The following is a 13691-nucleotide window of genomic DNA, read 5'->3' as shown; positions in this document are numbered from 1 at the left end:
TCAAGAAAGCCTACATTAAGAGATAACATGCAGGAAAGAAGCCACTTCTGGGGAAGGGAAGAGATAGGCTCAAGGTAATTGGTTTTACTATCACCTGGAATAAAGATGATAGGGATTCTATTTGTGGGTGTATTGGATACTTTGCTGGCGGAGGAGCCAATCACGTGTCTCAGTTAACAAGACATAATGGCACTATTGGAATTGGTAGCATAAAACACTGAGTTTTCAAGAATTGTGGATTTCTTGTGGTGTGCACAAAGTTTTAGCATTGAAAATTGTTCTGGGTTATTTTATTGAGATTTAAACCAGTCCTTTGTAGGATTTTACAGAAGTTGAAGTTTTTATTAGTGTTTTGTATAGTAAAAAAATAAGATCCATAAAATTATTATAATTATAAAGAAGGATCGCTAGGCGCTTCTACCTCCTCATCCACTGCAACCAATATTGGCCTACTTTGAATAACCCTACACATATTTTGCTTAAAAGACTTTTTAACTCTAAAAATAGAGCAGGGTACTTTTTTAGGGTTCACACTTTGGGTAGGATAGAACTTTCCTAACCACACCTACTGAACCTTTTATACGAGAGACAGCTTCGCATGAGTTCTACAATAATTTAACTGATAAAATAATACTTAAAAGGTTTTTAGAAGAAAGATTGTTTATGTCCAATAGTGCCTAAACTAGATTCCGTTTTTAAATTATACTTAAAATTTACAGAGAATAAAGAGCAAATTTATAATTTTTATATGAATATTGTACAATAAAGGGAATTTAACAATTGAAGCTTTTATCCATTTAATGGTGTTTGAATTCAAATTTGTAATTTTTTTAAGAATATTTGGTCTTAAACATTCTTGGACATGCACAAGATGTCCATGTGCTGTATAAAAGAAATATTATTTCAGTGTTTGAGAAGAAGTCTTATTTTGGATTTCTATTATTATTCAGTGTTTATAATATTATTTTTAAACACATTCGGTGCGGCGCGTCGGGTATACCCGTCACGCGTGTCTACCGCCGCAGCCTGGCGGCGGGTTTACCCGACGCTTTGTCCCCTCCACAGTTACTGGCTCCGTCTGAGCTCGGCTCTTGAATGAGGAGGTTGTTTTCCACTGTCAGGCCCTGAGATATTACTCCTTTGTTCTTTGTGCGCGCCAGTCTAGGCTTTCCATTCTGATATCAGTGTATTACCTATACTTTATTGTTTTACATTGTATTGTGCTTGTGTTTAGTGATAAGTTTTGTTTATTATTTTGAGTACTTTGTTCATGAATATGGCGGAAAACTTCTGGTAAACAATTCAGAAAGACAGTGAAAATGAATTCTTTGTCTTATTTTTTTGTGTTTGGCTTATAAACTAAGTTTCAGTGGCTTGATGACGGGTATACCCGACGTTTTTGTAATTGGCTAATTTTGTTCCCAGAGCCTGAAAAAAACACTTTTAAAAGTGTTAAAGAAATTAACTTCAATAAGAAAATCTGAGTACTTCATTTTGTTTAACTTAGAACTATTAAAAATATGTGTGTCTAATCTGTGGGCCTGGTGATGGGTTTACCCGACGCCGAATGTGACGTCATTATCAGCACTATAGAATCTTCTCAGATGACTTCTATCAACGTTTCTGAGGTCCATGTATGTTAATATAAGAATTTTTATGTAAAAATAAAATTTTAGGCCCATACCACTGTTTTACGATATTGGCATGCAGCACTCAAACGTGTTAACATTTGACCTGCCTGGAGGCCACTTATTCACTTGGTACATTCTCGGTGGACATGGTGTGCGGAAAGATGATGGAGGTTCAATGTATTGATAATAGTGGCTACGGTCACAGACAGCATTTGGATCTGCACTATTTCTACTCAGAACCAAAATCCGATGTCAGACCGTTCGGCCATCAGCACTCAGCACTCCCAACTCAAAATTTCAATTGCTTTAATGTTGTCATGTAATCCATTATAAGATTTACTGCCTATCCAAGATGGGAAAAGTTACTAATCTGAATCTGCGTTGAACAAACTCTATAGCTATCTCAGTCTCTTGTGTTTGTATCTATGACATTCTTTTTAGTGTATATAAACTGGAAATGGTAAGAATGGCTATGCTGCCAGAATTCCCCTAAAGATTCAAAATTACTGTCTAGCGAGCAATTAAACATTCTGTTAATCAAGTTTAATCATTCAGATACATTTTCTTAAGATTTTTTTAAATAAATAAATCTTTATTTGTCGTGTCAAATTCTTACAATCATTGACAATGTCATATTGCAGCCTAGGGCATGGTCAAAATAAAACAATTTTATTAAAATAATTTAAACTTAAACTAACATTCAAAAAAGAAAAAAACAGTGCTTTAGTAGCATAAATTAGTCAGTGAAGGTTAATTTAAAATAAACTAGGGCCTAGATATATAAATTAAATAGTAAATAAACAATTGTCAAAATTTTACATATAAAAAATTATTATAATATATCTAAAATGTAATGTTTTTTAAATTCTAAAAACTCGTCTAAACTATAGAAAAGGGTGTTTCAAAAGCCAACTATAAAAAAGCTTAGTGAAGGTTTTATGTGGATACTTATTTACCAGAGGTTCCAAAAAAATTATAGATTTTCAGCGATGTTACCATGTGACTATTTAAGGTTTTACTGAGGCGGTGATAACCAATTGCAGCATTGTTTTTAGTTCTAGTATTGTATGAATGAATTTCGTTATTAAATTTTTTAAAAATTTTGTATTTTTTAGAATATAGTTAATTAAATCAAATATATATATATAGATTGATAACCGTTTGAATCTCTAACAGAATAAAAAGTGGTTTACAATGTTCCAGCGGTTGAGAATTAGTCATTACTCTAATAGCTGTTTTTTGAAGAATTAATATGTGTTCAGTTCCTGAGCAGTTGCCCCAAAATATCAAACCATATTGAAAAACTGCTTGGAAATACGCAAAATAGGCAGTCCTCACATAGTTTTTAGGAACAGCACTCTTAAGGCGGACCCTAACAGGTAAATAACTCTAGAAAGCCTCTTGCTTATATATTCTGTATGTTGGTTCCAGTTTAGTTAGTTATCTATATACATTCCTAAAAAATTTTGCATTGGAGCTAAAAACTGTTATCAAGGGGGGGCCAAATAAGGTTTCAAGCTAAAAATTAATATTTTGTGTCTTTTCTTCATTTAATAGAAATCCATTAGATCGAAACCACTGGTAATCTGGCAAATGGCCGAATTAGAACAATTTACTCACATACTGATTCCTTAAGACACTTGGGATACAATCAATACATAATAGGAAAATTTCTTAAGGCAAAAGTATTTGAAAGAACTTGTGAACAAACTCGACCGAGATCAATATTTTAAACTTCTGTTGAAATAAATTGTAAAAAAAATGTACATTATCAGTTTCATACTAACTATATTATCAGAAACCATAAGAATTGAGCCTGTTGGCCAAATTGGTTTAAGTATCTAACACAATTGTTTAATTTAATAAATAATGTTGTTTCCAACATAGATTTTGTTTTTGCTAAAGAATAGAAGTGATATATCATCAGCATATTGTACTATAGCATCTGTACTTATTGCTGGTTTAATATCATAGACATTGAGCAAGAAAGAATTGGCCCTACGATTGATCCCTGTGAGACTTCAAACCTCAGATTAGTCAAGGTAAAATATTCTTTGTTGCTATAAAGCATAAATACATGCAATGGCTTGCTTAAAAATAACCATTGAAACATATTTCATTTCTTAATAACTAACATGATCCATGACATAGTCCTGTACAAAATAAAAACATTTGTCCGTGAAAAAATACCTTAAGTTTCTTTTTCAAAACTGTTAAGATCTAACTCTATTCTTTAAAAAGTCAGGTAGAAGATGTAGTGTAGAAAGAGATAATTAATTTATCTTTGTTTCTAAGATTGTATTTAGATTGTAGGATAAAAGATCATATGGTTCTGTTTAAGAAATATTAATGTATAAAATATGTAAATATAAGAGAAAGTTAGGATTTTAAACTTCTTAAAAATATGTATGCAAGACTCTGGCGAATCCCAGCAACCATCCGCAATGCCTACTTTTATAAGCCAAAAGCACACTTAGAATTGATTCTTTCTGAACCCAGATTGCCACAGCATAAATCAAGTTATGGGGAAAATCAGAGCATAGTAGGCTATGATGTAAGAAGAACAGAGGTGTTTAGTGAAGTGTATAAGTCTTAGCCTCAGTAAAAAAAATTCCAGAACACATTTTCCATGCTATACGGTTTATATGTGAGAAAAAATTCAAATTCTTGTCAACAGACAGACCCAAAACCTTAACATTGTGTTTAGAAACGACTCTCACGTCATCAACCCAAACAACGAGACTATCATAGTGCTTCCCTGTGATTGTGAAATCTAGTAATGTGGTCTTACCAGTGTTTATATTCTCTAATTTTTCTCTAAACCACTGGACAATCATATTAGATTCCACACACATTTTAACCTCCAAGCCTTCACAACATTAACTGTATAAAATAATTGACGTAGTCGACTGCATACCAAGTCTCTTATCTTTTGAGAATGAATAATAAATTATGATCACACTCATCCCATAACTATCCTCATAACTATATCCTCATAACTATATGGCTTTGCTGCTGACATGTAATAAATAAATTACATTTTAAATGACATACTAATGCAATTTTCAGGTCAAAATGTTGTGGTTGACCCAGTCAAAGGACTTAGAGAAAATATTGACACTCCTTAACTGTTATGTTTTAATTGGATCTTAATGCAGAATTTAATAGAAAATCGCACACACTAAGCCATATTTTTGTAATATAAAATTCAATAAAAGATTTTAAATATGAACAATTTGAAGAAAAGGCTGCTTATTTTGGAAAAAACTGCACTTGCAGCAGCAAGAAATAGTTAAAAAATAAGTAGTAATATAAAACAGTTTCTTTGATAAAATAAAACAATTAATTAGGCTTAAATGTAGAGTAAAAGGTGAATAGCATATTTTATTTGATGAAATGCTCAAATTTAACAATGGTATCGGTAATGTGACAAAATAAGATTTATTTTTTATAACTCCATGCCTACTACACTGAGTCAATGGGATGAAGAAGAAACACAAGAGCATGCATTTATGAACCTATACAGGATGTGTAATATATATATATATAGAAACTCATATATATATATATATATTTTTTTTAACCCATAGCAGATAAGATCTTAAAACAGTAAGAAGATAACCTATGTACATAGAAATATGTACTGTCATACTTAAATAAACTAATTAAGACGTAATTGGACTCTGCATAGAAATTTTATTAGAAGAAACTAACCTTCATTTGTTGACTTTGACTCTGTTTCTCTAAAACTTTGTTCAGTTGCTTCAAATACATTTCTACAATAAAAGCGTCTTCCTCACTTGTGGTTTCAAAATAGCACAAATGTTCTTTCAAAAGATGATTTCCATACTTGGGCCAAAAACAGACCATAACTGCGGTCAAGTAGTGGGGGAGTCCTCAGCCATGTCAATTTTTTTTGCTCCCTACTGAGTTTCTTCCTCTTTGTCTTTCCAACTGCCTAAAGAAAACATTATTATTCGTCGATAAATGTTCCAACATTGCCTTTCTAATCAACAACTTTTCTCCACTATCTTGGCATTTGTGTTTTGTCTTAATTTGATACATCGGCTAGCTCTTCTTTGTATTCAACTTTTGCTACTTTCTTCTCTTGGTCTTTGTCAGGGTTTCCTTTCTTTCTCTCTATTGTCACAGTATTCATTCGGTTTCATCTGAACATTCCATTGTCATTTCAGTTTGATTTTTACATGGAGGTTATCCTGCTGAAAAATATTGAAAAGAAATTAAATGAAAGAGGTTTACAAAAATTAATTTAATATCAAAAATATCTGAGTTAGTTAACTTAAATGTTAAATGCTTAAACTAGGATTTGGCTATGGGGCCGAGTGAATCTGATTGAGGTGGATTCTTGAGGACTTAAGCAGAGGCTTTTATATTATGTCTCCGTGGACAGACCTGCACTGGTTTGGGGCTGTTGTCTGTCTGGTGGTCAAAAACGAAGCCCAAGATGGGGTTAGCTGGTTTGGTTGACATGCAAATGATGGTTTGCCTTGCTATCACTAGGGCGTTTCCAACTGCGCCGGGTGCAGCTCTAGGCTAATGCTTCAAACCTTAACCCCCCCCTGGACATTGTCATTCAGGTTATGGCCAGGAGGAGTGCCTACTGTCTTCAGCAAATCAAATCAAAATCGTTTATTCTCCGAAAACAAAATTTAAAAATGATATATATTAATATATTCACTGTCTAAAAATATACAATTACAATAAATATTAGGTTTTTGCCGTATATTGTGTAAAATAAATTTATGCTTCTAATTTAATTATTTGAGAAATATTCTCACATGCGCTACAAAAGCCTGTGCGTGAAAACAAGTCACCCACAAAGTACTCGATTGGTATTTCCAAACCTTAAAAAATGTTTGTTATATCTTATTAAGTAAAAAGAAATAAAGTAAAAATAATGCATTTTACCCAGCGTCTTCTTATTGGAAATTCTAAATGCTTAATATATGATCAAACACTCCAATAAAATGAAAAAGTTTTATTTTGTGAGGCCTTTTCGTGCTCAAAGAACACATCGTCAGACCCACATAACTGAAATAAAAGTAAAGTAATAATACAAACAATTTAGACTTTAAATAAAAACATATGTCTTGAAAAATACAAAGAGATCAGATTTTAAAGACCAGGAAGTATGTCTACTGTATATGTAAAAATTTATATTTCTTTAGATTAAAGGCAGTAACGGTGAATTTTATAGAGGTCCAGGCTCATTATTTACTAGATAATTTTGGTTCTCATGCATATAAATAGTTTCGTAAGCATCAAGGAATTTGTTGTTTTTGACTTATTTTAATAATTTTGACTTGTGAAAAGCCAGTGTCCTGTATGAAGTGCATGTTTCGCCATGGCCGATCTTTCCTCTTGTTGATACTTCAGACATGCTTTAATGTTCCTTTACTCTCCTTTTTATTTTTCCTTTTTGTTTGGCCAATAATGAAATAGAACATAACAATCAACTCCCATTTTCTAGATTTATTAATTACAAAAAATACAACTGGCCATTTTGAATTTGACATATATAGAAAATCAACACAAAATGACAGATTTATCCCATTTGATTCATTTCATCCCCCTTCACAAAAAAGGAGCAGCTTTTTTCACAGTTTAATCCACAGGCTATTACATACCCCTCTATCAATTTTAAAATTATAAAAACGAAGTAAAGAAAAATTAAAGAAATTGCCATTATTTAATGGTTACAAAATTGAAATGATTGATAACATGATATAAAAAGAAAAAGAAAATGATTGAAAGAAATTCTTAGACAACTCTCTATCAAACTAAATGCAAAGAACCTGAAAAATGGATATCTGTGTCTTACAACAATTTAACTACAGAAATTGCTAAAAGTTTTTAAAACACATGCCAGTATTAAATGTATCCTCAAAATTCCAAATAAAACTAAAAAACATATTAGGAAAATCCAAAGAATAAAATAGATGATGATGAAAAATCTGGAATATATCAAATTAATCGTGACAACTGTAATTTAAAATATATTGGCCAAACAAAAAGGAAAATAAAAAAGAGAGTAAAAGGAACATAAAGCATGTCTGAAGTATCAACAAAGAGGAAAGATCGGCCATGGCGAAACATGCACTTCATACTGGACACTGCTTTTCACAAGTCAAATTATTAAAAGAAGTCCAAAAACGAACAAATTCCTTGATGCTTACGAAAACTATTTTTATGCAGAAGAACCAAAAATTAATAGTAAATAATGAGCCTGGACCCTCTACAAAAATTCACCGTTACTATGCCTTTAATCTAAAGAAATATAAATTTTTAACATATACAGTAGACATACTTCCTGGCCTTTAAAATCTGATCTCTTTGTATTTTTCAAGACATATGTTTTTATTTAAGTCTAAATTGTTTGTATTATTACTTTACATTTTATTTCAGTTATGTGGGTCTGACGATGTTGTATTCTTTGAGCACGAAAGGCCTCACAAAATAAAACTTTTTCATTTTATTGGAGTGTTTGATCATATATTTAAGCATGTAAAAATAATGTTTTATAGAATGAAAAATAAAACTAAACTCGAGAATGTATCTAGATGAAGTAAGTGAATGGAAATAATTATTAGAAGGACAAAAACATCCAACTGTCGGAGATCAAGACCACGGACAGGCCTTGGTGCAACTCTTAGTGTTAAACAGACGGACATCGGAAAAACTGTGTACAAAATTCACACCATTCCTTATCATCGAGGGTTTGTTTATCTATATTTATGGCATCAACATTAGTCTCGCATGACCTCCCCCAGAAGACACACATTCAAATTAACATACACACACGCGAGCGTGCAGCACACGCACACTCACACACACACACACACATTCGCACACTCATATGTACTCAAAAACTAAAACTCGCTCACACTATATTACTTATTTCCTAATACATACTTACAAACCATCATACATACAATCATACTAGCTATATACTTGTCCAAACAAACTCATATGCTCTCCAGTATATTTCAAACATTACCCACGCACTCATTTTTCCGCCTCCCATCCTAACCCACATCATCTATTGTCTATAATTTGATGTAATCAAGAAATTCAGTACGATCTCTTCTACCAAATTTAGCCAATTAATAATTCTTCTTTTTAAAGAAAACATTGTTGTATAATTAGTATTTTTTATGGAATCCAACAATTTATTGAAAATAATGTATTATAATATACATTATAATACATATGTATTATGTGCTATATAATATGTATTATATAGTAGCTATGTATTATATAGTGGGCTATATAATATGCAGGTGGGACTATGGTCGGACTCAGTCTGCAGCAGTGGGCACTGCAGAATTAGCATCCTGATTCAGGAGAATGCTCTGCACAATGATCTCCGATCAGATGCCACAAAAATTTTCCTTTGGCTAACTATTTAGGACTGTTATACCTTATCAATTTCACACAACAATTTCATTTAGTTTTTCTAAAGTTATCCTAGGCTAACTGTAATTTTTATAAATGAAAATCATGTTTACAACAAATCTATTAAAATGTTTACTTTATTATATATACGATTACGTGTGTATATAACAATAATAATTATTATTATACACAAACGTAATAATATATAATTACGTGTGTATAGTTATAAACAATTTAATAATTATGACATAAACCATATAAATTGTGGCTCATAATTATTTATGAGTTTTTCCTGTTTGATCAATTTTGTTCTGGTTCGTTTATTATTTATGTAATTTCTTATTTATTTATGAGTTTTCCTATATACTCATATTTTAATTTAAAACATATTATTGTTATTTAGGGCTATAGATACTTTTATAGAAACTAATAGTCTATGATTCAAGATGCGAAGATTAGGTATTGATGATTATATTCTTCAATATAAAACAACCGGTGGGTCCGCTTATTGTACCCTACCGGATCATTTATTTGTTAAAATTAATTAATCAACATTGGATAATATCAATTTGGTTCTAGTGTAAAAATACTGTTCGTTGAAAAATTGACTATCAATATAATAACCGGGGTCATCATATTCCACTCTATCAGGAGACTGCTATATGAGGTGGGGAGGGTACGATAAAGCGGATCCGGTTTTTTATATATCGAAATTGGCAAACGATATTACTTAACCATAAAAATCGATATAATCAATCGATACTGATTAATTATTTTGAACAGTTAACTTAAATAATCTATATCAACAGCTATAAACACATTCAAATAATACACGTAAGGTAATATTTCAATTTTAAGTAACATTTGATCATTCAAATGGCAGTCAATTTTAGAAAAATACACGACATTGCTTTGAAAAATAATAAGATATATTTTACGTGGTTTCAACATGTTGGACTCGTACCGAAAAACCCATTATGTGAAATTTTTGGGAAAGAAACAACTGTAACTGTGAGAGGAGCAAATATGGTTGTCTTCAGTTTTCCTAATTTTTGTTATAATAATTTGTTTAATCACTGTAAATATTAAATTAATATTTTTAATATAAAACATATGATTGTTATTGAGGACTATACTTTTATATTAATTGATGGTCTAGGATTTGAGATACGGATATTAGGTATCGATGATTACATTCTCCGATATAAAATACCGGGTCCGCTTATCGTACCCTACCCTATGAGGTTTAAAAAATAAAGGTACTTTGGGATTATACCGACCACAACCAGTATGAAAAACACAAAAATATAAATTTATAGAAACAAACATGATAGAACGAAAAAACAACTGTTTAATAACAATAACAAAATTACAAGCATTTCCAGGTATTGTGATTGGTATTGTTGTCGCTGTTATCTTATCTTTCTCGATAATCCCGATTAGGGCAGAGCGTGGCATCACAAGATTTGCATGGTACATAATTGCCTTTCCATTACAATTCAATTTATATTTCTGATCAGCCTCCTCTAGAATTTGATATTTTACTGATAGGTACTACCTCGAGGAATGTTTTTCTTTCGTCGACATCAGCACAGGCTTGGGCAGCACCTGCATTTTGGGTGGCAGAGTGTGATCAAGAATAAAAAACAAGTTTTTGAGTGTTTTTCAATAAAGAGTTTAGTTTTTTTAGTTTGGTAATGTTTGTTTTTGTTGAATTTTTGTGTTTGGAGAAATGTACAGGTAAAACACGGAAGTACAACAAGCGACGCACCAGCCTGAACGGGCGGCGAGACTCTGCAATCACGTTATCTACTAGACCACTCGACTTTGACCTCTGTCTGAGGGTGGGGAGGGGGTTTTCGATAAGACAATTACCTGTTTTATATTGACGAAATATTGTTTCTACGCTAATCTAGTAATCAGTAGTTTAAGCAAAATGTCAAATAACGATTCATGTCTGGGTGTGGTAGGTATAATCCCAAAGTACCAAAATAAATAATAAACCACAATTTATGATTAAAAAGCACACAAACATGACAAAAATAACTAAGATATAACTTTGATACTTACTTGTGAAAAAATTTTAAACCAGCAATCAAAACAAGATTCAGAGGAACCTTAAATGTTTATATATTTTTGTTAAATTCCACAATTAGAAAAACTAGATACAGAAAACCACCATTGTAATAAAACACCAACTAGGATAAACTGTAATATTGTAGATTAATTTTGTTGGCCTTTCTTTAAAAAAATATTACAAAATTGAGTTTAACATAATATGTAGAACCTGACAAACTAACTAGACTAATGAATTTAATCTAACGAATTGATAATTTTTTCAACGTATAGAAAAAAAAGTGTGTAGATTAACAGTACTATTAGACTACAGCTGTTCTTTACCTAATATTGTTCTTTAATGTAGTATGTGACATAATAACGTAGTAATAAGAGAAAAGACTGAAATTCCTGTTAATGTTGATCTCATAGCACGAAACCACGGAGGATATTTACTGGACACCAAATCAACATAAAGAGCACCCAACAAGCCAGATGAGACAATCAAGAATCCAAGAGGTTCAGGAACTAACAAGGAACTCCACGCTACCAGAGATGGAATTACACTCACACCCATTTGATCATGAGAAATGTTATCTTTGGCCAAGGCATTTCCCCATTTAACACCACCAACAAAGGCTAATATTGTTGCACCATAAAACAACTGAGATGTTGCTAAAAATGGGCTGTAAGACCCAACAATGAAATACAATGGAGGGAAAACAAAAGGAATAATTCCTCCAAATCCATACACTATAGCTGGAAAACGGAGAACTTTTCAACTCTTTAAAATCAACACTTTTGAACACTGATAGGTCTATTTCTTTCCTTATTTTTTCACTCAAATACGATTCCTTGCAACTGACAACTGATGTAGTGAAACTTCTATTAAGAGGATAGTGACAATAATTGTACTTTTCTCCCCTTTGAATCCAAGCCCCAGAATAGGCACCAACCAGTGGTAAATATTTGTGACATAACTGCACATTTACTTGTCTTGAAAGTTGTAAAAACATGATAATTTATAGTTTTTAAATTTCTTAGATAAGATTTTACAACCAAAATTAGTATATTATTGTTTGTTTTAACAGCAAATTAACAAAGTAGTTTAAATGCACCTATATGATACGTGTGATATAATTTTAAACATCACTTAAACTACTCTACTCTAGCGATTCTGTGAACCAAAGAAAAAATTGTTTTTTATGAACTGTGTGATGAATCAATCAAAGTGTATTTTAACTTAATACAGTAACTTTTCATCAAACGTCGATTTAAAACTAACCTCTAACACATACTAATTTGGTAAATTGATCGTCTCCCTTCTTCTTCCCAAACAGACAGAATCTAACCGCTAAGAAAAATACGTTTTACCATCTGAACTCATAGTTTGTATTTAAAACCAATATATGTTATTAAATCAAAGTTACACATCAATGTACAATAATTGTGCATGCCATAAAGTACTGAGTGCGCTATTGAAATAAAATAATGTATGAGTTATTATATTAAAACATAGTGTACAGCACAAAGTTAGTATGTTAAGAATTAATAATAATTTAATTTACAAAATAAGTTGAAATTTGAAAAAATAATAAGGCAAGCCAAATAAAAGTTCCTTAGTGTGTTTTTTTATTTATTTAAAAGTGACAGTTCATGCAATTTCGTAGGCAGTGCATTAGAAAACCTAACTAATAGATGGAAATAATTGAGTGGGAGTATTATTGTGACGTTTAATAATTACAATATTTTTATTTCTAGTAGGATAACTATATGCACCAGGCTTTAATTTATAAACTGGAAAAATGTTGTTTTATCAAATAAATTTGAAAGTATATACACAGATGATAATGAAAGAATACCCAGTTCAACAAACAAAGGTTTGGAATGAGCTTGACTAGATGCTCCACTTATTTGCTTTTTTGTAAAATAAAAATCTTTTAATCATCACCCAAGTGAATGAGCCCACAAAAAATCTCATATGCTAGATGACTTATACACACACATATTTACACAAACTCAGTTTTGGCGTGCCCCGAAAAAGATGTTCGGCCATGCCCCGTCATATCCTGACACCACGCGCCAATTATCGACATGTTTTCTTCAAATAAACGTGTGGCGGGGCTAAGCTCGGCCCCCCTGAAAGCCCAGGTACTGGTAAATATTGTCCGAAAAATCATGTCTGAGTACGGGCCTGTTCAAGACATACTGTACCTTTCAATGATCGGTTTTATGTAGATACCTTTGACTATTTTGAATACAACAGGTCAACATGACTATTTTATTGTAAGTCAGATTTTATTTCAAGTGCATAACAATGCCCAAAAATGTTAAATTAGCTATTGTTTTGTTGCCTACTATTTAGAGATGGAGATAAATCTTGACCATTCTCAGGATTTAATTTTAGTTTGTTGGCATATCACCAAACAGCAATTATTGGATTTTACATTGATTTGGTATAAGTATAAACAGTGGATTTTCCATTTATACATTCACCTAAGTCATAAAAAATAAAAAAACCATCAACAATTTCTATCAGGACTGTACAAAAATACACATAGAAAGTTCTTAGTATTTTACACAAATATT

At 31.6% G+C, this 13691-nt stretch overlaps 1 protein-coding gene across 1 annotated transcript; it reads right to left on the bottom strand.

The window, feature by feature from the left end:
* Window positions 1-11194: 11194 nt before the first annotated feature.
* Window positions 11195-12146, bottom strand: LOC124374841 (transmembrane protein 69-like). The gene is given in 2 exon segments (XM_046832986.1): window positions 11195-11868; window positions 11870-12146. Coding segments are annotated over 2 exon segments (657 nt in total). The 5' UTR covers window positions 12119-12146; the 3' UTR covers window positions 11195-11460.
* Between the last annotated feature and the right edge of the window lie 1545 nt (window positions 12147-13691).

The sequence above is a fragment of the Homalodisca vitripennis genome, unplaced genomic scaffold (assembly GCF_021130785.1).
Source record: "Homalodisca vitripennis isolate AUS2020 unplaced genomic scaffold, UT_GWSS_2.1 ScUCBcl_10457;HRSCAF=19354, whole genome shotgun sequence".
Taxonomy (NCBI): Eukaryota; Metazoa; Arthropoda; class Insecta; order Hemiptera; family Cicadellidae; genus Homalodisca; species Homalodisca vitripennis.
The sequence above is the reverse complement of the archived record's forward strand: the minus strand, read 5'-3'. Positions and strand labels throughout refer to the sequence as shown.